Here is a 25439-nt window from a genome sequence, read left to right on the forward strand (position 1 = left end):
TCCTCAGAAACAACATGTCCAAACAGAACGTGGCATCATCTTGATCACTGTGGCCTTGGCCACAGTGCTTCCTGTGTCAGAGCAACCCTTCTAACCCCGGGACTGCAGATGCCACACTTGACGCCCCCAAGTCCTTCCATGATACTTGCTCACAGCCATCTGTGTGTCTCCATCCCTTGCAGAATTGCTCAGCTGCCACAGGCCAAGAAATGAAACTAAATATTTTTAGGATGTTAAAATTCTGAGATTTTTAGTCTGAAGTGCTCAATGCTTTTGCTGTATTTTCTTACTGAACACCTTAAGTTAATCAAGAGTCAGCCCCTAATTGAGCTACTTTTCCCCTCCTTTTTTTTTCCTTTAAGAACTTTTATTGAGATAAAATTGACATACAGTAAACTGCATATATTTAACGTGTACAATTTGATATTTTTTTTCTTATTAGTAATGTATACATGGCAATCCCAATCTCCCAGTTCATCCCCGCCCCCCACCTTCCCCCCGCTTTCCCCACTTGGTGTCCATGTGTTTGTTCTCTGCATCTGTGTCTCTATTTCTGCCTTGCAAACCGGTTGATTTGTACCCTTTTTCTATATTCCGTATATGTGTTAATATACTGTATTTGTCTTTCTCTTTCTGACCCACTTCACTCTGTATAACAGCCTCTAGGTCCATCCATGTCTCTACAAATGTCCCAGTTTCGTTCCTTTTTACAGCTGAGTAATATTCCATTGTATATATGTACCGCATCTTCTTTATCCATTCATCTGTTGATGGACATTTAGGTTGCTTCCGTGTCCTGGCTATTGTAAATAGTGCTGCAGTGAACATTGGGGTGCATGTCTTTTAAATTTTGGTGTTCTCTGGGTATATGTCCAGCAGTGGGATTGCTGGGTCGTATGGTAGTTCTATTTTTAGTTTTTGTCATCTTTTAAAGAATATCTTTCGAGTGTACATTTATAAGCCAGCAGAAACATTGCATTGTCATCCATACATATACATATATATGTATATAGTATGTGTGTGTGCTGTAATTTCTTCTCCCACCGTGTTGGATTATTAATCCACCGTAGTTCTGGCCATAGGAGATTTGGGATGTTTGGGGTGCAGGGGGCAGGTCTCATCTAGCTTGTCCCCTCTGGTTCTTGGACACTAGCTCAGCGCCGGTACGAAGTGTGAGCACAATGAACTTATCTGAGAAAAGCAGCGTCGTCATCCCACCACCGGATTACTTGGAATGTTTGTCCACGGGGGCGGCTGCAGATAAGAAAGATGTTTCCCAAAATGCTCCTACCTTTAAAGCACCAGTGTCCAAACCAGAAACCACGTCTCCGGTGAGTAAGGCCCTGTGTACCCTGATCCTGAACGGCGGGCTCTGGTGATGTGGGGTGCCTTTCCCTCCGAGCAGGAAGGTGGTGACCCTCGGGTGGGGCGGACACTTCCTCCTGGGGCCTGCAGATTCCCTTCTGTCACACAGCCTTTCCTTCCTTAACTTCAGTCCTCCTTTTGTTTTTATTTTATCTGTAAATGACAATTTACACACAGGAGGTCTGTCAGTTGCCAGACTGTGTCAGGTTTTAAGGTCTCCTTTCTCCTTTAGACCTGTAATCACCTTTTTCTGCATTTTCTTCAGTTTTCATATTGTTTTCTGAATGAAGACTTAAGGTTGAAAATAGCGATCTAATCATTACATCTTCAGGAAGTATGCAGTGTAAACCCTGTGTGTCGTTATCTGTAATCCTAAGCGCCTGTGAGAAGCGCAGAGGCCGTGAGTCACTGCATCCATCCATTCCTTTGACAGAGCTGTCTTCAGGGCCAGGCCTCGTATGGGCTCTGGAGACAGAGATAAACAAGACCAGCCCCTGGCGCTGGTGGAACATAGGTTCTAGTGATAAAAAGCAGACAATGAGAAGTAAACAAAAATACCAGTGCTAGACGCTGTGTGGAAGAAGGAAGCAAGCTGAGGTGATGGAGGGGTCAGGTGACATCTTGGGTGGAGGTCAGGGTGGGGTTTTCTGGGAGGCTGACCCTGACAGCGCGTGCAGGTGCTGATGAGGGGCGCCTGGGTCCCTTAAGGGAGGGAGAGGCTGGCCCGGTGCCCCCGCTGCCTGTGCTGAGACCTCCGGGCTAGGACGGCCCTTGGAGCTGCCTGGATTTGGCGCGGCATCTGGGGGCCGGGATCTCAGCTGGGGGGATTCCTGGGGAGCACTGCCAGCTGAGGGCCATGTCCCCGCAGCCCCAATCCGTCCCCAGGCTTGCAGGGCATCTGGCAGCACATGACAGAGCCTGCAGCAGAGCGCTTCTCTGAGGGGTGACACCTGAGGCCCACAGGTCAAGGGGAGGAGCTTCCCAGACACAAGGAACGGAAAGTTTAAAACTCCTGAGGGGGATGCACTCTCAGGGAGCAGAGCTGGGGTGAGAATTCCAGGGCGGCGGAGCCTCCAGAGGGCCTTTTGGTCCCTTTTTGTTTTCAGTGTAGATTATACAGTAGAGAAAGAGGAAAGGATAGAGGAAAGGGGATGACTGAGAAGGAAGAAGAGCACACGGGCAGGAGCCGGCTATCCAGGAACAGGGACACGGATCCACTGTGCCAGTGGGAAGGCCAAGGGCGAGGACCCAGGTGCAGCTGGGGGGCTCTGTTGGCTGACTGTTATCTTAGTGCTGAAGGAAAGATCACTGGCGGATGGGACAGGCAGAGTGGTGTTGAGCAAGTCTGAAAGAAGAGACCTGGTGCCGCAGGTGTTTTGCGGAGTAAGAAAGTGAGCGTGCTCCAGAGAGGACTGGGGTGCGGGCAGCTGGTGCAGTGAGCCGGGCCCTGCTGCTGCTTGTTTCTCCTTCCTTACAGTGTGGTCCGTCACGACTGTGTGCCTGCCTGCGGAAGCCATGCCTCCCATGGGGTGTGTGGCTCCCCGACACTGCCCCCACGGTCAGCCCTACTGGGGGCGTGAGTGGTGAGGGGGCAGCTCGGCTACAGGAAATGGGAACTCTCCCAAAGACGGGCCTGTGTTACGTGGGGACATGCCTGTCTCCTCACAGGCCGCAGCACATGCTTTGATCCAGGAAATGCACGGTTTTGCAATCTCACTCAAAAATGTCCTTGGCTTCTCTTCTTAGATAAGCACACTGCATGATAGATTGTTTGCACTGTTATCATTGCAAATTACTTCAACTAACTCCAGAAATCATTTTCAGAAGAAAATAGAGCTTTTCCATTTTGTTGGTGGTAGATGTCAAAACTGGAGAAACTGCTTGGAAGGGCAGATATGAAATGCTGTTTTATTAAAGGCCCCAGTATATTTTAAAACAATGTTCAAACTGGAAATAATCTGTGTTTTTTTTTTAAGATTTATTTATTTTATTGATTTATTTTTGGCTGCGTTGGGTCTTCATTGCAGTGTGTGGGCTTCTCATTGCGGTGGATTCTCTTGCTGCAGAGCACAGGCTCTAGGAGCATGGGCTTTAGTAGTTGTGGCTTATGGCCTCAGTAGTTGTGGCTCTTGGGTTCTAGAGCACAGGCTCAGTAGTTGTGGCGCACAGGCTTAGTTACTCCGAGGCACGTGGGATCTTCTCGGAACAGGGCTCGAACCCGTGTCCCCTGCATTGGCAGGCAACCACTGCACTCCCTGGAAATGATCTTAAGGGATTTCTAAAAGCATAAAAATTCCTTTTGCTGAAAAAAAAAAACCAAAAACTTACAATTTGCATGTCACAAAACTCAGGATCCAGGCATACAAGGCACATTGTTCAGGTGTGACCTGTCTGTCTGTAGTACCTTCTCCTGGTTGTGAGTTTCAACTTTTTCTTATGGAAAAATTCAAACACACATGAAAATGGAAAGCATGATCTAATGACCTGATCCCCCTACCCCCATTTTTAACAATTATTAATTCATTTATAAATCTTGTTTCATCTCTCCCCTATCCATTCCCAGATCAATTCGAAGCCAATGCCAGATGTCATATCATTTCATCCGCAGATATATTAAAGGTCCTCTTTTTTTTCTCACATGACCATGATGCCAATTATCATCTTTTAAAATTGACAGTAATTCTTGAACATCATCACCTGGTCACTTCAAATTTCTGATTGTCTCATTAAAAATTTCTTGACAGTGTAGTTGTTCGAATCTGGACCCAGGCCTGCATTGTAATTGGTGGTTGAGTCGCATGCTGAGTCTTTCCGTATCTAGAGGGCTCCCGTCTCTTTTCCCTTGTGCTCTCTCCGTACAGAACCCAGGTTATTGGTCCTGGAGGGTGTCCCCTGTCTGGATTTTTGCTGGTTGCATCCACATGGTGTCATTTGAGTTTTCCCCTGTCCCGTATTTCCCGCCTTGATGTGAGTCTGGTGTTGTTTTTTTGTTTGCCTGTTTTGTTTGACCAGAGCAGCTCATCAACAGTGGTGGTGGGCATACGTGTCTGGTTGTTTGCTTCTGTGACGTCAGCAGCTGTTGATAATGACCGCCCGGCCCCATGACTTGAAGGTTGTACCGGCAGACCTCAGAGATGTGGCAGGTTTGGTTCCAGACCATCTCAGTAAAGCAAGTCACTGGAACTTCTTGGTTTCCCGGTGCAGATAAAAGTGATGTTTACACTATACTGTAGTCTGCTGAGTGGGCAACAGCATTATGTCTAAAAAGCCAATGCACATACCTCAATTTAAAAATACTTTATTGACAAAAAATGCTAACAGCCATCATCTGAGCCCGTTGTGAGTCACAGTGGTGACACCAAAGACCACTGATCACACGTCACTGTGACTATAATAATAATGAAAGCTTGAAATACTGTGAGAATTACCAAAATGTGATGCAGAGATGTGAAGTGAGCAAATGCTGTTGGAAAAATGATGCCGATAGCCTTGCCACAACCTTCAATTTGTAAGAAAAAAAAACCAGTATCTGTGAGGCACAGTCAAATGAAGTGCAGTAAAATGAGGTCTGCCTGTATCGTGCCTTTTAAGGTAAAAGAATCTTGCCCCAAAATCATAGCTGGCACTGGAATTATAAATGAAAACACATTTTAGCTAACAGCACCAATTTTAGAAAATAACATGTTTTAATTTTCAGTATTTTTACCACGTGGATAAAGCTCGATGAAGAAAGCATTGGTGCAGTTCCTACCACAGTGAATGGATAGATTGAAAACTCCTGGTTTTAGATATCAATATAGTCAGTAATGATATTCATTATTAAGCATTTGGCGGTTTAAATGAGCTCTAACTTTATTTTTAAACCTCTCTGTTGGCTGGATCATAACAGACTGTCAGTATCAGGAGGCTGTCTTGAAAAGCATGGAGACCAGCTAGGGAACAGTACTTCACACAGCACCCACCTTTTCATTCCTTCCCACTTTCTTGAGCAGCAGAGCTTTAAGCACATAACTTTCTCCCAAGGCCCAGGGTGGCCTGGTGCCTGTGGCCGCCTCCTCCATGGCAGGCCCTCATGGAAGCTGCTGCCCTCCCCACCTGGACCAGGTGCAGGGTCCTCAGCTCACACGCTGGGGCTCCCAGTCTGTGCGGTCCCGGGGCTGCCTCCAGGCAGAGCTCCACACCCAAAGCCCCCTCCCCCCCACATCCCATCCCCACCGAATCAGGTCTCCTAACAAAGCCCGAGACGTGATGGCTTCGCTGGTGACTTCTATCAAATGTTTAAAGAACTCACACCAGTCCTACTCAGACTTCCCTTAAACGTGGAGAGGAGAGAATTCCTAACTCATACTGTGAGGTCGGCATCGCCCTGACACTCCAGTCTGGCCCCCTCTTTCTGTCCTGTGGGCTGGAAGGCCTTCAGTCTTTCGTTTTCGTGGCCTTTAATTTTCTATTTCATGTAAGAATATTTAAAAGCCCTAAATATTTAAAGAAAATTCCCTCTTTCTGTGATTCCAATGGGGATTAGTTGCGATTGATTTTGCAAATGTCAGAATAATGAATGTTGATGAATACTTTTCTTAATAAGTGAAAACTTCCATTAAAAGGGAACAAGTATCGAGTTGATAGCTACAGTGAGGTCACATTTATAACACTGGCAATGAATATTTCTGTGGCATCAGACTACTCTGACCAACCAAACTCCTTTTTTAAACAGTCACATGGCACATGAAGGGACACCTTGTGGAAGGGATCTGCAGGTCACACTGGAACTCGTCCATGGAGGATTTATTGACGAGCTTATTACGGTCCGGGCCCTGGGCTACGCTCCAGGGAAACAAGTAGGAATCAACCCCGGAGCTGAGTCCAGTGAGCCGTGTTCACTGGGGCTGTGGGAAATGTGCAGGGTGACAGGAGGCGGGGCGGGCCCCAGCTCAGGCTCCTGGGAAGCATCAGAAGTGGCTTCTTGGAGGCAAGCACCTGAGCCAGGTCCTGAAGGAAGAGCTCTGATGAGACCCAAGGCCTTCCAGACAGTGTCGTGGGGTCTGCGTGGCTGGGTGTGGTCGGGGCGGCAGGATGGGCAGGGGACACTCCCCGAGCTGGGCCACCTGGCTGCGCCATGTCCTTCCCCGTCCTCCCAGGCTCCGGACAGGGCGACAGGAGATACTTAAGAATTGGCAAGAGCCAGTGACTAACTGTTGGTACCTACATGGGAGAAAGTGCTGTTCTGTCTCAGTTCTGGGAGCAGGTCTGGTGTACTCACGTTTACTTCTTTTGTTTGTTTTCTTTTTTGCTGCGTCAGGTCTTAGTTGTGGTGCATGGGCTTCTCTCTAGCTGTGGTACATGGGCTCTTCATTGTGGCATGCAGGTTTTCTCTTCTCTACTGTGGTGTGTGGGCCCTGTAGTTTGAGGCATGCGGGCTCAGCAGTTGTGGCGCGTGGGCCCAGTTGCCCTGTGGCATGGCAGGATGGGTCCTTTACCACTGGACCACCAGGGAAGTGCCTACTCCTGTTTACATATTTTGGAGTTTTTTTGTTTTTTGTTTGGATAATTTGTATAATGAGCACATACATTAGATCTTTAACATGTCAACATTAGAAAGAAAAAACATTCTTACACATTTAACTATTAGAAAAATACAATTATTGGGACTTACTAGGTGGCGCAGTGGTTAAGAATCTGCCTGCCAATGCAGGGGACACGGGTTCGATCCCTGCCCCGGGAAGATCCCACATGCTGCAGAGCAGCTAAGCCCACGTGCCACAACTATTGAGCCTGTGCTCTAGAGCCTGTGAGCCACAACTATTGAGCCCATGTGCCGCAGCTACTGAAGCCCATGCGCCTAGAGCCAGTGCTCTGCAACGAGAGGCCACTGCAATGAGAAACCCGTGCACCACAACGAAGAGTAGCCCCTGCTCACCACAACTAGAGAAAGCCCGTGTGCAGCAACGAAGACCCAACACAGCCAATTAAATAAATAAATTTATAAAATAAGAAAAAAAGAAAAAGACAATTATTTTGAAGGTTCTGAATAATTAAAAATAATCAAGGTCCTATGATTGCATTAATTAAAGACAAAGTCACTTACTGTTTGTTAAAGTACCTATAATTTGAGAACCCCCCCTTCCCACTTTTGATTAAAAAACAGATAAAAGTTGTCTTTCATGGAGGTATTTATATGTTTTATGATTTGACTACTATAATAAGAAATGGCTTTACGGTAAAATATTTGTTTAAAATTCTACTTAGCAAATAAATTGATAAATTATCTCACTGTTGAGACAGAAATAAGGATGAAGTCTTAGATTAACATTTATCCATTCCATGCTTTAAATAAATAAAAGTATGTTTTAATATTTTTTCACCTCAAATGTTACCATTTGCTGGGTATATTAAACATATGCTGAAATGAGGTTTCCTTTTAAATCCACCTGGCAGTCAAAGCTGCAGGTTTTGGCTAAACAGCAAGTCCAAGTTTGATCAGGGTCTCTTTATAAAAATTAAAACATCTAATCATTACACCTTATTTTAAATACTTCTAAAAATAACACATTCTACTCATAAAAATAACCCAGAGAATTTTTGTTTTGGTAGAAGATTTGGAAAACACAGAATAAGTATTTTTTAAAAGATTGTATTTATAATCTCACTTCTAGGATAACTCCTGTTAGCATTTCATTATATTTCCTCAGCAGTATGGATAACTATTGATATATTTAGATATATAGATAGATAATTTCCCCTCCCTCCCCAGCACTCATGTGCATGGTGGGATCATAGCATTTTCTCGTGTCACCTTGGAAGCATTCATGCATCTAACAAAGAAGCCCCAGCACTGCTGCCTGGGCTGTGACGAGCTGCGGGCTTGCAGCGGGAGCCGTGCAGGTCCATGAACGGTGGGCCCTTCTCACCCTCATGGTGCCTCTTGGGTATCAGCCCAGTTTGCTGATGTTCCAGGAGGTCAGTGAAGGGGGGCTTGTGAGATGGAGAAAAGGGGAAACATGGAAAGATGACAGTGGCTTCCTGAAATCCCACAGCAGACTGGGAAGCACACCAGCATTGGCAGGTGTCCCTCCCTCAGAAGTCGATTGATGAGACAGGTACCACCATTGTCATGTGCTGTGTATGAGGTACCGATAAGTTACTAGGTTGTTTTTCTGATCTGGAGAATAACGGGAAATGCCAATTAATAAAGGCCACAAGAAAATATTAATTGGCTTTTAAAAATCATTAAAGGCCATAAGGTTTGAGCACTTCCTAAAGATGCTGCCGGCCATGATCTCAGGACCTCCCACCTGGTCGCCCTGACTCTCTGGGACATTTGCTTTTCTACATCTGTAAATGTGCACCTACTCTTGGGCCGAAGAGGGTCATAACCTAAAAGCAAGTACAGGGCGTTCACAGACGCACCGTGAGGTATGACTGAGTCGTATTCCATCTCTATCGCTTCATCTTTCTAAGTAATTTCAAGATCCTCTGCAAACTGCCAAAGAAAAAACGGCAACTGTGTCAGTGGTGCACACCCTCAGTTGCCTCCTCTGCCAACACTGTCTTGCCTGTTAGACAAGCTACCGAATTTCATCGCTATCAAATCAGAGCGGGCGTCCAAGGGCATAGCTGTGCAGAAAAGCAGGCCTGCTGCAGGGCGGGCAGAAGGACTGGTTCTGCCCAAAGAAGCCCTCGGGAGCAGGTGAAAGGCCTGTTTTTAACAGGCCACCTAGCCGTGGTGGCCTCCTGCAAAGGCAGCAGGCACAGGATCTGATCATCTGTGTGTCAGTAAACAAATCCAGAGAGATTATGGATCAGACAGAAGTGTTGCAGAACTGGGCAGCCCAGCAGCGTGGCCACTGGACACAGGGGCAGCTGAGCACCTGAAAAAGTGGAGAGTGCAACTGAGGGACTGAGTTTATTTTATTTTAAATTTTATTTATCTTGGCTGCGTTGGGTCTTGGTTGTGGCACGTGTGATCGTTCGTTGCGGCACATGGGCTTCTGTCTAGTTGTGGCATGTGGGTTGTTTCTTCTCTAGTTGTGGTGCACAAGCTCCAGGCGCCTGGGCTCTGTAGTTTGCAGCGCACAGGCTCTCTAGTTGAGGTGCGCAAGCTCAGTAATTGTGGCGTGGATTTAGTTGCCTGGAAGCATGTGAGATCTTAGTTCCCCCACCAGGGATTGAACCTGCGTCCCCTGCACTGTAGGCAGATTCTTAAATTTGTATTTTAATCTAGTCATACGGCAAGTGGCTGCCAATTCAATCAGTCAGGTATAGGTCACACAAAAGAGAATGAGATTCCATTTAGAAACCTGATCCAGAAGGTGATGGTTGAGAAACAGGTACCACAATGAGGCCCGTCCAGGAACCCCTGAGGGCTGGAGGAGACACAGCCCTGGAATTTGGTATCTCAGAGGTTCTTACGCCCAACTGGGCTGGTAATTTATCTTTCCTAAACTAAACTGTGTACACCAGCTGATAACACTGGAGAAAAGTGTGTTCTGTCTCAGCCAAAGTCTGCGGTCCATGCAAGCTGACAAAGCAGCCTAACACTTTTATATGTAGTTTTTACACACGCACAACCATCAGATCCTGTCAGTTACACGTAGGGTTTTGTTTTAAACACCAGGATACCTAGGGTAAACCTGGGAGTCGCCCACTAGAAAATGTTCCTGAACCCAGTGATGTGGACCCAGCTGTCCTGTGACATCCCATCTCAAGAGATCAGATGCCCTATTCTCCTCACCCAGGGGCTGGGGGTCGGTCACGTGCTCTCTGCTTTAGCAGCAGCAGTTTTTAAGTAATCAGATAACCAGGCTTTAAATAGCAATTGAGAAACTAAGCCCTCAAATATACACACTGATTTCAAAGCACGGATGTCAGCCTGTAAGAGCTGGGCTGAGCTGGTGCTGCTGGCAGCTACTTCCACCTTCCTCCCCACCAAGTGGGCACCTTAGTTTCAGAAAAGAGCCTTGTGACCAGGACAGCTGGCTTTCCCTGTCTGGCCTTCAGTTCCCCATTTAAGAATAAAGGGGTTGAACTGGGTCAGAGGTTGTGAGTTGGAAGAGTTTGACTGACTTAACTGTTAACATGTAAAAACAGTGTCAGTTGGGTCTGCTCACACCAAGGGCCATGCACGCAGAGCTGCCCTCCAGCTGGAGAGTAAGTTGGGGACAGTGGTCAGTAGTGACCATGGCAGTAAGCTCACTGGGAGGTGTGTTAAAGAGGAAACCTTTCTGAAGAGGTCTTTTTTTTTTTTTTTTTTAAGTAAACATTGAAGAATACCATATACAGAAAAGTGCAAGAAAAGTCACTTTTCACAAAGCAACGCCATATAACCGACACCCGATCAGGAACTAGAGCCTGACCAGCCCCCCAGGAGTCCCCACACTGTCCCATCTCAGAGCCCAAACTGCCCACCTCTGGACGCTGGGTGCTGTCTGGTCTGGCCCTGAGTGGACAGAATTGTGTCCTCCTGTGGTTCCACTGCACTCTCAACAGAGGCTGTCATCCCTCCTTTTAGACTGATTTACAATGTTATGTTAGTTTCAGGTGTACAGCAGTGATTGTTATACATAGATATACACATCCTTTTTTTTAAATATGCTTTTCCATTATGGTATATTACAGGATATTGAATATAGTCCCCTGTGCTATACAGGAAGACCTTGTTGCTTACCTCTTTTATGTATAATAGTGTGTATCTGTTAATCCCGAACGCTTAATTTATTCCTCCCCCCACTTCCCCTGTGGTAACCATGTTTGCTTTCTATGTCTATGAATATGTCTGTTAAGTAAATGTTATTCATGTCATATTTTAGATTCCACATATGAGCAATATCATGTGGTGTCTTTCTGACTTACTTCACTTAGTACAGTAATCTCTAGGTCCACCCATTTGCTACACATGACATTTCTTTTTTATGGCATTGTGTGTATACATACACATCCCCCACATCTTCTTTATCCATTCATCTGTTGATGGAAACTTCAGGTTGTTTCCATATCTTGGCTATTAATAGTGCTGCTATGAACACAGGGGTGCATGTATCTTTTTGAATTATAGTTTTGTCCAGATATATGCTCAGGAGTAGAACTGCTGGATCATATGGTAATTCTGTTTTTAGTTTTTTAAGGAGACTCTGTATTGTTCTCCATAGGGGCTGTACCAATTTACATTCCCACCAACAGTGTAGGAGGGTTCCTTTTTCTCCACACCCTCTCCAGCATTTGTTATTTGTAGACTTTTTGATAACAGCCATTCTAACCAGTATGAAGGTACCACTGTAGTTTTGATCTGCATTTCTCAAATAATTAGCAGTGTTGTGCATTTTTTCATGTGGCTGTTGGCCACTTCTGTCTTCTTTGGAGAAATGTCTGTTTAAGTCTTCTGTCCATTTTCGGATTGGGTTTTTTTGTCGCTGAGTTGTATGAGCTGTTTGTATATTCTGGAAACTCAGCCTTTGTTGGTCGCATCATTTTCAAAGATTTTCTCCCAGTCTGTAGGTTGTCTTTTCATTTTGTTTATGGTTTTCTTCGCTGTGCAAACGCTTGTAAGTTTGATTAGTTCCCATTTATGTTCAGTTTTTTTTCTGTTGCCTTGGAAACTGACCTAAGAAAACACTGCTACGGTTTATGTCAGAGAATATTTTGCCTGACATCCCTCCTGTTGTTAGGACAGGGCTGCTCCGAGCATCCTAGCAGGTGTGTTGGTGCCCACGTGCATGCGTGCTGCTTGCCCCAGCCGGGAGCGGGCTTACCAGGGCGCGCACCAGGGCAGGGAGGCTTCAGGCTGCCGCCTTAGGTCATTTTGTTCTCCTTCTTCACAGCACGAGTTATTACTTCTTGCCTCTTTACCGCCAGGGCTGGGCTTCAATGCATCTCCTCTGCCATTTTTGTTTCTCTCAAGTGTCATGTCACCCAGACGACACAGCTTGTAAAGCCATGGCTAAGCGTGTTTCAGAGTTCAGCTGGGCTCTGCGGTTTCTGCCTGGAGGGCAGCAGGGTCACTGAGGTGGGTCCTCCCTGGTTCCCCATTCAGGAGCAGAGGGCCTTCCTCAAGTTGAGGACACACAGCAGAGGGGGCAGTGTCCTGCCCGAAGGATAGGCAGGAAGGTGGGTTCTGTTACATGCCCTGCAGAGGCTGCATCCTGGGAGTCCAGCTTGGCAGGAAGCGTGCCTTCCAGACCAGGAGAGTAGAGGCTGTCTCAAGGGAGCGCTGGCCTGGCGGCCCTGGTCAGACAGTGTGACACTGCCCTCTCCTGGGCAGCCATCTGAGTAAACCCGCCAGCTTGGCCAGTGATTTCTTACAACAGCCAGAGCAGATTGAAAGCAGACTCTCTGTGGAATGAAGGAGAGCACACACATTCACCTGGCCCCCTGGGAGACTCCGAGCCCCTGGGGAGCTGGAGGTCAGGCCTCCACGAGAGCTCTGGTGATTCCTGAAGGCAAAGGCAGTGCCTGCACTGCTCCATCCCCTCCCCCGCACTTACGGAACTTCCTACAAGATAAGACCTCTGGCTGGCAGTTGGCATCAGTCTATGGGTACCAAAACCCAACAGGTTTCCTTTTTACTGTTTCTCATGGCATCAGTCAGGATCGGGCTCCCAAAAAGCCAACCATCATCACTACAGTCTTGCACCTGAATTCAGGCCACGGGCAAGGACCAGCAGACCCTGCACTTTCCAAGATGTCCCAGCACTTGGGAGGGTCCCTCACTGTTTCACAATGGTTTCTGTTCTTGCCCTTACTCTTCCGAGTGAATTTAGATGTCTCATCTCAAATGAATTAAGACTCCAGGACACTCTGAAACATGCATAGCTTTGAACTGTCCCTTATGCTTTAGCTGTCTTTACCTTCAGTTCTTATTAAAAATGTCCTAACTTCATAAGCCTTTCATAAACTTCTTTTTCTTTCCCACAGAACAATGCAAATGGGTTTGCAAAGCCTCCTTTTCTCAGGTATGTTAATTTCCGCCACAAGGGCCTACGCCTTTCTCAGCCCAGGAGGCCTGGTCTTTTGGGATCTTAGTTCCCCGCCCAGGGATTGAACCCAGACCCACAGCACTGAAAGGGTGGAGTCCTAACCACTGGACTGCCAGGGAAGTCCACCGCCCATTCTAGAACTACCCAGAGCTTTAAACACTTTTGATAGAGATCACCTCTCTGTAGTCCTGTATGGGGTAGAGGGTGGTCGTGGTGAGACAGCCTTCTAGGACAGGGGACGTGCCAAACGCAGCGTGTGCCCAGGGACCTCCCTTCTGGAACAGGGCAGATGCCAGGCAGGCCCTTCAGGCCCCGCTCCCCACAGGTCCCCACAGCAGGCCTGAGGCCTTTCTCAGGATCAGGTCCCTCCACAGCCAAAACAAGACAATTAGCAGCTTTTAATGGATGGCGTGGAGAGAACTGTCACAGAACAAAACTTTCATATTCAGAAAATGTCTGGAATTCGTGTAAGCTATATAATTTTACAGAGCAAGAGCAGAAGTTATTAGCTCTTTTCAAATCAAATCCCTGTCTTGGAGTATTTCTGTCAACATTTTTTTCTCGCCCCCCATCCCCCGCAGTGGAGAAAACCCCTTTGCTACTGTGAAACTCCGACCAACGGTGACAAACGATCGTTCAGCACCAATCATTCAATGAAAAGGTGGCCCCGGAATCTTCTGGTTCCCCGCTGGGTTCTCACTTGGGAAAAGATAGGAACATGTGTGTGATAAGTGCTGTCTTATTGTAAAGCTTTACCAGAGGGTGCCTGATTTTACACGTATTCCACTTGAGCAAATCAGTGCATTTCCTAATTTAACATGGTTGGGTTTACATATTTCTGTCTTTAAGATAAATCCGTCATAGTTTAGTTACAACTCAATCACTTAAAATATTTTCTTCCCATTCTGTTCAAAAACAGTAAATCTGGTTCCAATCCTTATTGTATCATTTTCTGAAACTATTCTATGATTATTTTTTTAACAGCCAGCGTAAGGGACAGTCAATGCTTTTGTGACTGGCTTTCTGCACCTGAATGCAAATGAGATCAGTTTTATTTTACAAAGCATGTGCTCTTAAATAGCATTATGATGTTTAAAGGAAATACTGTGTAAATTTGCATCATAGCATGCAAATAATCTTAAGCAATATAAATTATGAGAATATTGTATAAAATTTAATTTTTTAACTTAAAAATTTTTAAATGTTTGCTTAATCAAATGTAGCCCTGCCCAAAATGCAGCCTCCTGCAAGTTCTCATGACTTAGACACAGCTCTAGAGCACTGAGAAGTCACCTGTCCCTATCACAGCCATGTTAGTACTTGAATAATTTCTAAGAAGTACTGAATTTGGTATTCTGAGTTACTGACTGGAATGACTAGTGAAAACACACCAGGCCATGCCACATATGGGCCTGGCTCACAGGGTAACGCATGCCTCTGGAGACTCCACGTGCAGAAGCCCTGGGTCCTGTCACTAAGCTAGCTGACCAAAGCTGCCTCCATCACTAATATACTCTGAAACCTCATGGGGTGCAAGTTTCTCTACTTTTCAATCAGGTGTTGAAACTGCAAACAGCACTGATAAAGCCAGGAGGATCGGGGGGCTGCACTCCAGCTGAGTCCCACTCCAGTGCACTGTGAACCTGGGCTTCTACAGGGGGGTGTCAGAGCCAGTGGTGGTGGGTTTTTTTTTTTTGTCTGTGGCTGTCAGGGACTAGGCCCAATTTGGAGGAGTGGAGAGCGGTGATGAAAACTCACACCCAGGCCATCCACTGTGTGCGGGCAGGGGAGGGGGACTGTTGCCTATCACAGCTTTTAGTTTTGCCATGAACGTTTCTATACGCTTGAAATTGGTCAAGGTCAAATGCAGGTAAACCAGTGTAAGCATGTGACACTTCGGGTTCTTGGTCCTGTCCTCCTCCTGGCTGGGCCCGCCAAGCGGGCAACCCCGCCACGACCCCTTGGTGGTGGGAGTCTGGGACTGTGTGAGGGCTCCCAGGAACGGCAGGCTGAGGGCATCTGTCAAGCAGCACACTTCTGTTGAGAGCAGACACCTCTGCCAGCCAAGAAAACACAATCAGATCAGTCACATGGCCCACTGCTCCTCTCACCATTTAACAACAGTAGCCCTTTATTTTGAACAGTGTGGAGGGAGTGAGGTAGCCCTTTATTTTGAACAGTGTGGAGGGAGCGAGCTGTAGGCTTTGGGAGCTTGTTAATGTGGGAGAAGGGGCAGGGGGTGTCACACTGGCCTCCAGAACTCCGCTGCTGGGGATCTTACGGCTGTGTTACAGCGCCGGCACGGGTCCTGGGACCATCAGATGCCCTTTGCAGGCCCACCTGGTTCACCCAGCCTGTCCACAACGCCACAGAAGGGACCCCAGCCATCACTTACCTGCCTCACACAGGACAGGAGGCCTTGCCTTAGGTCCTGGGCACTGGGGTGCATGCTCTGTAAATGTCAAGGTATTAGGTTTCATTATAATAATAAAAACTTGAAAACTAGTGCATTTTTTGAGCTGTAAATGTCTACTGAGGAATAACAGAACGTTGTCGGGAACTGGATAATGTTGAAGCTGGGTTAGGACAGGTAATGCTCTTCTGTTTTGTGTATGTTTAAAGTTTTGCATAACAAAACTTTCTGTAAGTGGCAGTGTGCAAACACTGAATAAGCAAAACCAGGTGAACAATGGTATGTATCTCATTTATTTAAAACAGTATTTCTCACCTTTCTCAAATTGAAGACTGCGAAAAATAAAAGCAGTGCTTTATTGAGCTGTCGTTAACCTGGGAGCAGTGCCGCTGTGCGTCCGCACTCCCCTGCCCTCGGCCCCTCCTCGCAGCGCCCAGTCCACCCACCTCACTTTACAAAACAGTCCTGACGCTTAATCAAATAAAGCTATTGTACACGACATTTACATTAGAAAAAGATAGCTGGGTGTGGGAAAGCCAGGTGTGTTGTTCCCTTTAAGTAAAGTTTGCTCCACAGTTGGGGCATCTTCGCTTCCTCAAGGCAAAACAGCAGATGAACCCAAAGGGGAACAAGACGATGGCCAAGAAGATGCCCAGGAAGGTGAAGGAGTCCTCCAGAACCCCGACCCTGCAGAGAGAGAGGGGGCACGAGGGTTAGGGCTCCCCACCACCACCACCCAAGCCCACAGTCCCGGGGGCCTCCAGTGCTGGGGGCGCCCGTCAGGGGAGAGAGCCTCCTGGCAGGCACCAGCACCTCCGGATGCAGGAGAGAACACTTGGCTGCCACGTGCTCTCCCTTACAGGAGGCGGCACAGAAGCAAATGCTAGTTCCTATAAAATTCTTACATCTCTGAAAAGAACAAGACCAAGAAACCCAAATCACTTTAGGGTATTTTTTCCCAATGTTGAAAAGTTTTAGATTTATTTTTTTCCATTCTCTAGAGGGAAATTCCAAACAGTTTGGATTTTGTGATTTTTATTGGGGGGGGGGGGGCAGATTCTAGTGAAAGACTAAAATCAGCCACGATCACACATCACTTATCTTGTGAATTTCAACCTCAAAGCTTCCTCTTAGGAAAAAGTCACATTAACCTTCAATGTGCACAGCATTTAATGCCTAGGACTGTGGGGACACGCCCCCAACCATGTGCCCATGAGGTCCCCACTCAAGGTCCCAAAGGAGGGGAGCAGGAGCTGGCTCCTTGGTCCAGACCCATGACGACCACGGCCAGAACCCTCCCCAGACGAACCCCCACCCCAGCTACAGCAGCAGAACCAGTGCCCCCCGCCTCCCCCCACCCCCGTCCTCAAACAGGCTAAGGGTCCTTTAGGCCCACAACCCTCCTCTGGCCTCTTGGTGGAGAAGAGGAAGGGTCAGCCCAAAAACCCGCAGGGAGGGGGAGCCCCAACAGGGCTGTGCGGCTCCAGCCCAGAGTGGGCAGCTCAGGCTGGGGCGCCAGACCCAGGGGGCGCCAAGCCCTGCCCCAGGGGGAACTGCCTACAACACACACGCACACACGTGTCGTGACCGTTCACTCCAGCAGCACCTCCCAAGGTGTGGGTCTGGCCACCAGAAGCCCTGGGAGCGCTGCAGAAAGGAGGGTGGGGGACGTCTTGAGGACCTGCCTCTGTCCCCCACTGCAGGTTAGTTGAGGAAAGGCTCTGAGAAGCCCTGCAGTGAAGACATCTGCTGAACACAGACTCACTGCCGCTGCCCACAGGCCAGGCCTGCCTCCAGGGAAAGCACGGCCACGGCCGCACGGCACCACCTGTCAACAAAGTCGCCACTGCTTCTCATACAGATACTACACAAGTCCCCACACGAGTCCCCTTTCTAACTACAACTGTCACCACCCTGTGCCTCAGCCCAGGCCTGTCCAGACCACACCTGCCCTAGCTTTGGAGTCCTCAGACCAGGTGGCATAAGACCCCGCTGAGAAAGCACCCGAGACCACACTGCCAAAGTCAGGTTGGGGGGCTTCCGGAAGGCCCTGATCCTCCCCCTATGACCCCACACACAGGCTCCCCTGGCCTGGGAACACCTGCGCCATTCAGAGCCACAGCCAACAGCGCCCATGAGCACTGATGCTAACCAGGCCACCTGAAGGCAGCTGGGGGACCAGGCAGCCCGGGGCCACGGCACCCCCCGACCCCACCCCACTTCCTCCTGGTACCTACGCCAGCTTCCACTTACGGCTGAGATCCCCAGACCCACGCCGGTTTGTCATTCAGTTACAACGTCCAAAGGAGAAACAGGACAGAGGTGAGGAGGCCTCACGGCTGGGTCCCCTGCACCAGCTGAGAACCTTCCCGAGGAGAGGCCTGCCCTCTGGGTCACCAGGGTGCCTCGCGTCCCCTCCAGGGACCCACGAGGCCCAAGGACAGTGACTGCCTGACTGGACACCCATCCAGGCTGGACGCTCTGTGTTACCTCACTTAAGGATCAAAGCTGTTAAGAGGCAGAGCCTAGAGCCCAGCGTGTCCGCTGAAAGGCTCCAGGAGACGCTGGGGCCAGGCTGGGTCCTGCCCTGCTGCCCTGGACGGGGTGTCAATGGGCACCTAGTGCCCCCGGCTGGAGAAGCCCTCCGAGTGAGGGCTGTCTCCCCACAGTGGAGGGCGGGGGCCTGCCCTGGGCTGCCTGGTGCCCACGTCCACAGGAACTAACCTGTCTGCGACTTGCTCCTGTCCTCTGGGGTCAAGGGTCAAACAGCAGCAGCCCCACCCACCTCTTCCCTAATTCTCCACCCAGACCCCAAACCCTGGTCTACGCTACCTAAAGCCAGAGGACACCCAGGCTGGTCACGCTCTCCTCCGGGCCGCCCACCAGCACAGATTCCCAGCAGCAGCCAGGCCAGCCCAGGGAAGGCCCAGCCCACCAAGACACCCCAGGCAGGAGGAACATGCTCCCTCATTCCACAAACCTGTCCAGACCCGCCACTCACTTGAGCCAGAGCAGAGTGGGCAGCTTGGGCTCCGCTTTCCAGCGCCCTCAGTCAGGAGTCCAGGTTGGATGGGACGAGACCCCACACCCTTTCCCCCATTCACCTCCGCCCCTCCCTAAGGCAGCCAGGCCACCTCACACCTTGGAAAAAGCAAGACCATTTGCCTTCAGCCTCAAGGGAGGTGGGCAGAAGCCAGGCCCTGCCAGCAGGTCTGCTGCACACCCAGACCCAGACCTTCCGCGGAGAACCACAGCCCAACCCCCACATGGCCTCCCAGCCCGAGGCACGAGGATGGTGACGGTACCTGCCCGGGGTCAGTCCCCACCTGCCACCCTGAGTCCACGCCTCTTACCCACAATTCCAAATGCCAAAAGCTCTGAAAGCACAACTGTTTTATAAGTTTGTAACAAACTCAGCTGGCAGCCACACCTGACCTGAACTGATGTGTGGTCATTTATAGCCTTAATGTGTCCACTTAATGGGAATATTTGCATCCTGCTGCAGAAACGTTAATGTTTGACCGCAGATACCGCCCAGACCTCAAAGCAGTGTTGGCATCACTGACCATTTTTAAAAATCCACAAGTCTCTGAACCCAGAACACACCCTGGTCGCTAGTCGGATCCTGACGCAGCAACACCCCCAGGCTGCAAAGCAGACCTGTCCCTGGAGGGCCGTGGGGGGGGGACCCCTGCCATCCTGCTACCTCCCCTAAGCAGCCTGGCCTCTCTCCCTCTCCAAACCCCCCAAAAGCCTGATCATTTCAGGGTGAGTTTCACCTCTTTATCAACTGGCTCAGAATCCAAACTGAGCAAGTGGCTCCGGCGGTGGTTAGAAGACCCTCCCTGACTCCTCAGCAATGAGGGTGGGAGGACACGGAAGCTGGAGAAACCAGGGAGCTAATTCTGAGAACACTTACTTCACAGACTCTGACCTTACGGAGAAAGTGGTCGCGTGATTCCACTGACATCCACCTGCTCCGGGAGCCGGGCTGCGTGGGGCCCCAGGACTAGCTCGTGTCCCATCCCATCCTCACCACCCCCGTTTCCTCACAACGACCTTCCCAGCCCATCGTGTCCCCCTTACAGGAGGCTGAGAACACTCCAGACCCCAGCCCAGGGCCTCCCCACCCTCTCAGCCCCACGCTTAGTGTCGCACAGGACGGCCTCAAGGCAGGATCCTGCCCAGGGACAACTCCCACGCCCTCCCGGTGGCCGCAAGCCTGGAGCTGGGGGCGGGGGGGGGGGGCAAGACGCCCCAAAGCAGCCGGCCAGCCCCCTTCAGACACCAGGTCATACCTCATCCCCCGGGGAGGCACATCTGCCCTGCCCCCAGGTGTCCCCGGGTGCCCGCTGCAAACAGGCCTCCCTCCAGCGCGGGGAGCTGCCTGGTCAGGGCGGGTCTCAGGACCTCCCCGGAGCCACCGGCCACCCCAGGGGTGCTCTGAGCAAGCCTGCCGGGCAGCTGCCCGGGTGCAGCTGTGCCTGCAGCAGGAAGCCCGCAAGGTGGCAAGGCCAGTCCAGGACTCACAGGACCCCAGGCTCAGCCCCGCCATGGTCTGCACGTCCTGCCCGCTGCAGCCCAGGCCCGGGGCCAGCTCATCGGGGCTGCTCCCCGCTCAGGCCAGGGAGAGCCTGCTCTCCAGGCGAGGCCAGAGGCCCAGTCTCATCACTGCCCTGCCCTCTGGGCAGCATCTGACCTCGACAGCTGTTAGCCCCTCTCTCATCTACCTCTCTGATCACCCCGGAGACCAAACGCCCTGTGACGCCCAGGGGCGCTGGCGGGGAGCTGGGCGCGGCCAGGCCCTGCGCCTCGATGCACATCCCAGCCTCCCACCCACGCTGCCCGGCCCCCACGGCACAGGCCCTCGCACCACAGCCTCAGGCACCCAGACCCGAGGTGGACGCATCCAGGGACTGCCCACACCCCAGGGGAGAACAGCTTCAGAGAGGCCGAGGCCTGGCCGAAGCCCCGCTGGCCAAGGCGGTGCTCGGTCCACAGGGGCCGCGAACCGCAGGGGTGGCGTGAGGCACAGCTCACACATCTGCTGGGGTCGAAAGAAATGCTCTCACAGCAGCTAAAAAGGGACGATGGGGTCAGGCTGCTTAAGGGAAGGCACAGACAGTGGCAAGACAAGTGGCACAAGCCTCTGACGCCAGGCCTCAGAGGGAATCACAGACGTGTGACTTCGGCAAACTCCTGCCAAGCTTCCAGGGAGGGACGGGCCAGAGCCTGGCAGGCTGGCTGGGAAGGAAGGAAGTGTGGTCACATGAGAAGCCGCCTGTCTCCCAACCCTACGACGCCGGACAGGAGCCACATGGTCAGGTCCCAGGGGAACCTCCCCATCCCCTCCCACCCCAGGGGCCAGGCACCCACTCCCCAAACCACCATGGAGCATCCGCAGAAGCGCCTGGCCTCCCCCGGCCCCAGCCCGCTCTCCCAGAGGAGGGCACTGCGGGCAGGGGCCTGGGACACCCCCGCGTAAGCGCCCAAGTGCCAGGAGGGCCCTAACTGCTGGCATCTGTCCTCAAGCCGACAGAAGAGCTCCTGGAGGACACGCCTCAGAGGGAGTCAGAGTGTTTGGTTCCAACTTGGGCCCCCAGACTTGTTCTCAGAGCACCTGCTCCCCCTCGCTGCGCCTACCACCCTGAGGCCAGAAGGTGGCCATCCCGACAAAAGGGAAGAAGCCAGTTCCCAGATGCAGGACCCCACCCTCAGCCCTGGGGCAGCCCAGAGCCCACGCCCCTCCGGCAGAAGAGCAGAGAGATGGTGGGTGACCCACTCTGCACCACAGAGCTGAGGGCAGAAGCCAGGGGCCTCGCCGTGACAGCTCCCAGCCCAGGGAAAGGCAGGGATCGGGGCATCTGGTCCTGCAGCAGCCTGGAGGCTCACGGCCCTGGGGCATCTCGGTCTCTCGGACCCAACCACTGGTCTCCCCTCCTCCACGCTCAGGGCCTTGGACCAGAGAGAGCCTCAGAGCGTCCCATCAGACACCCCACTGCCCAGATGGGGAAATGGGCCCAGCTGGCAGCTGTCAGGGCCAGGATCTGAGCCCAGCTCCTCTGGCAGGCTGGGCCCTGCGAGGAGATGCTGAAACCTCAGCCGGAGGGCTCTGCTCCAGGTGCCTGCCTGAGCCTCCTCGGCCGTCAGCCTGACACTCCTCCTTACACTTAGGAGATCACTCAAAACCACTCCCGCCCAAAAACAGGCCCTCGGAGTCGCCCAGCTGGGTTGCGTGGGGGCAGAAGGGCCATGCACATGGCAGGGCTCTGAGCACCCAGGACTAGCCTCAAAGCCAAGGACAGCGGGTTTCCTGTCGCCCACCTCTCTGTGCAACTTTCTAAAAGGATTCCCACAATGCCTCTCTCTGCAAGCCCTGGACCCTTACCCTCCTCAGCAGCACATGACCAGCCTCCTGGGCCACGCCTCCCTTCTCCAAGCCCACCCACCTCTGCTCCAACCCAAGAGTTCTGCTGCCCGCAGGTGCCCAGTGCAGGGAGCCCACTGTCTGCCTTCCCTTTTCATGTTCTCCAAAACCCAGAGTGTTGCCAGCTGTGTGGGAAGAGACACCTGTTTCAGGTTTGCAAATCAAGGTTCCTGGCCATCAGGCAACCCAGAGGGCTCTCCCCTGCGCACAGCCCCCTTAGCAAGCACAGCTGGCTCCAGGGATCCAGCCTCCTGCCCCCACTTCTCGACGTCCCCCCTCTTCCCAGCCCTTGTCTCCCCACACGGTTTACCCCCGGTGACTCAAACTGTTTACTTCCCTTTGACTCCACTCTGGGCGTTCCTGATACACTTTTGAAACTAAGTCTAAGTGTAAACCAGGGTTTCTCAATTCCATCTCATGAACTCCAACTTCCTCCCCCACCCCGCCTCGCAGGCTGAAAACCTGGTCCTTGCCAAATCTGTCCTGACTGTCCGAGCTCGCGAATCCACCAGATGCAGGGACCAAGTCTTTTCTGAATCTGAATCCTCAGGACCCACAAAGAACCAGCACCTAGTAGTTGCATCTCACCCTATACAGAATATTCTGGAGGCGCAAGTTTGAGAATATGAAATATTGCTCCCGCACCAAACAAAGAATCTTGGCATATCTGTCCTCATGCAGCTAACAGCCCCGATGTGGAACGAAGCAGCCCTTACAGCTGTCGCTGCCCTGGCCTCCTGGCCCTCCCGCTCCTCCAACACTGGCCACCTTAGTCAGGTCTCTCCTGCCCAAACACTTCAAACTGACCCTTTCTGGGAAAGGGGACCCTGTTACCACCTTCAAGAACCAACCGCACAGCAAACTTGCAGGTCTCAGAACCAGGGAAAAGAGCCTGTCAGTCCAAATGCTAACATTTCTACATTCCACCACTTGGGACCCGGGGCCCCAAAAGCACACGACTCCCCCAGGAAAAAGAATCCAGCCCCCTCCACCCCATGAAAAGTGATGGACCCAAGGACCACCGAAGCCACTCTCTCCCACACCCCAAGTCAGCAGCTTGTCCCAAGACTGACCGTGCCTCCCCGAACGATCCTGCCTTTATGAGCTTCTGAGTAAGCGTGTTCTTAAAAGGCTTCTGGGGCCCCCAGGCCTGTGACATACCTGCAAACAGGGCAGCCTCCAACGACAACGATGGAATTGGCAGGGTACCGGGTGACATTTCGACTGTGGATGTTGTAGACCCTGGGGTGGTGGGTGGGTAACCCTGTGGGCAGGAAGGCACATCAGAAGGGGGCAGGGAGGAAAACGGGAGGGAATTTGAGGTCTACTTCTCCTGCCCTTCCCCTCCCCACCAAAAATTCGCATCCTTTTCAAAATCAAGACAACAGCTGCGTCCACTAAGTACCTACTCTGGGCTTTATTAGGCGCCAACCTGCAGACCTCCCATGAACAAAGTTAATCTGCAGCGAGGTGGCGATGCCTCCTGGGAAGGGCGAGCCGGGCGGGCGCGACCCCGCAGGGGGGCTGCGGGCCCTCGGGCGGCGCCCAGACCCCGGGGGCGCGACCTCAGGTCCCCGGAGCGGGGCCGTCCCCCCACCCCCGCCGCCGCGTCCGGAGAAAAGTTGGTCTCGGGGTTAAAGGTCGCCACAGAACTCCGCCCGAAGTTCGCGCCCGCGCCCGCGCCCCGCGCGCCCCGCTCCCGGGCCGCCCCCGCCCCGCCCCCGGGCCCCGGGCCCACCTGTGACGAGGTAGGGGTAGGGCGGCGGCGGCGGCGCGGCGGCGGGGATCGCGCCGTAGCCGTGCGGGCCGCACGCGAAGTCGCCCTGGCCGGCCTCCAGGTTGTAGGCGGGCGGCCGCTCCTGCAGCAGGGGCTTGTGGTCCATGGCGGGCGGCGCCCACCGCGCCCGGCCCGGCTGCCGCTCGCGCTCCCGCTCCCGCTCGGACGCGGCTCCGGCTCGGACTCGCGGGGACGCCCGGCGGCGGGACCCGCTCCTCGCGGGCGGCGGCGGCGGCGGCGGCGGCGGCGGCGGGGCTGGGCCCCCTGGAGGCGGGCGCCGCGGGCTTCCCCCCGCGCCTCCCCCCGCCGGTCACAAGACCCGGGTCACGTGGCGCGGCTCCCGCGGGGGGGCGGGGCGGCGGCGCGGGGCGGGGCCGGCGGCGTCTTAAAGGGGCCGCGCCCTCCCTCGGCCGCTGCTTGTTGGCCGCGACCCCCTGCGCCTCCCCTCCCGGCGTCCCCACCCCGCGTGCGCGGGCCCAGACCTCACCCCGCGAGGGGACCCCACCCCACACACACACACGCCGACGCAGAGGCGCCGCTCGAAGGTCGGGGCCTTAGGGCCTGTAGATCTGTCCCTCCCAGTTCCAGGTCCGGTCCCGGCGATCTCGGAGGACGGGGACCCCCTGGCCGGCCGGGCATTTGGGGGCCCGGGCCCACCCACCACGGAGGAGGACTGGGGCCTGGGGCAGGCGCGGCCCGGAGGAGGGGGCTGGCGGGGCGAGTCCCCAGGCAGCCCCCTGGTTGTCCCCACCCCGAGCAGAGGGGCCGGGGGCTCCGCATTCCGAGCTGCCCGGGACCCCGATGGGGGCGGGGAACGCGGTCCCTTTGAACCGTGCCTGCTCGTGCCCAGCTGGTGTGCAATTCCTGACTCTTCCTTCTGACAAATTAGGTTCGGGAATTTATAGGGGGTGTGGCCACTGATTACAAATTACTCCCCTGTTGGGGACAAACCCTAAATGTGGGGCACCGCTGCGTAGCAGGCTGTGTCCCGCTGGTGTTCTTCGGTTCGATGACTTTCACAGCAACCCAGGAAGTACTGATCCCTGGTCCACAGTCCCGAGACGGCTCGGAAGAGGGGAGTGACCTAAACTTGACCGCCAAGGCCGCTCAGTGCCACGCCCTCCTGGAAGCACTTTCACTGTCACATGCTAGAGCTTAATGGTTTTGTAATAAAACTTTAAACGGACAGATGTGTGAGCTCCGGCCTCTGACACCCTGTAGCTCCCCCTGCCTTTCTGCACCCTTCCCCGGCCTTTTGCAGCGTTTGGGGTTTCCCAGCCTTTCTCACTGACCCGCACTGTGATCTAGGCTGGGGACAACTCTCAGATCCTTGCCTCATTTTTAACTTTTCATAAGAGACCATCGTGATTCTTTATCACAAGGGTAGCTCCCCAAAGCCCATTCACATCTGTCTTTTATCTCTTGTACGGGTCATGGCCCCAACAATTGTGGTGGGGGCGGGGGGGGGGGGGGGGGCCGGTGGCAGAG

The 25439-nt window shown here is 52.4% G+C and overlaps 2 protein-coding genes across 5 annotated transcripts in view; one reads left to right on the forward strand and one right to left on the reverse strand.

The window, feature by feature from the left end:
• The window catches only part of BAIAP2L1 (BAR/IMD domain containing adaptor protein 2 like 1), an 88027-nt gene extending 72188 nt beyond the window's left edge, over positions 1-15839 (forward strand). For all 4 annotated transcript variants that reach the window (XM_057747978.1, XM_057747980.1, XM_057747981.1 and 1 more), the window contains 3 exons: positions 1154-1331; positions 13273-13310; positions 13916-15839. In XM_057747978.1, the coding sequence (XP_057603961.1) occupies positions 1154-1331; positions 13273-13310; positions 13916-13991 (292 nt within the window). In that variant the 3' untranslated portion in view covers positions 13992-15839. The remainder of the gene's footprint in view (positions 1-1153; positions 1332-13272; positions 13311-13915) is intronic.
• Positions 15840-16019: 180 nt separating this feature from the next.
• BRI3 (brain protein I3) lies at positions 16020-24818 on the reverse strand. The gene is made up of 3 exons (XM_057747982.1): positions 23913-24818; positions 23336-23438; positions 16020-16434 (listed from the first exon to the last, which is right to left on the reverse strand). The coding sequence occupies exons 1-3, from the start codon at positions 24055-24057 to the stop codon at positions 16302-16304; spliced, it is 381 nt and encodes a 126-aa protein (XP_057603965.1). The 5' UTR covers positions 24058-24818; the 3' UTR covers positions 16020-16301.
• Between the last annotated feature and the right edge of the window lie 621 nt (positions 24819-25439).

Source organism: Hippopotamus amphibius, chromosome 9 (assembly GCF_030028045.1).
Source record: "Hippopotamus amphibius kiboko isolate mHipAmp2 chromosome 9, mHipAmp2.hap2, whole genome shotgun sequence".
NCBI classification, from domain to species: domain Eukaryota; kingdom Metazoa; phylum Chordata; class Mammalia; order Artiodactyla; family Hippopotamidae; genus Hippopotamus; species Hippopotamus amphibius.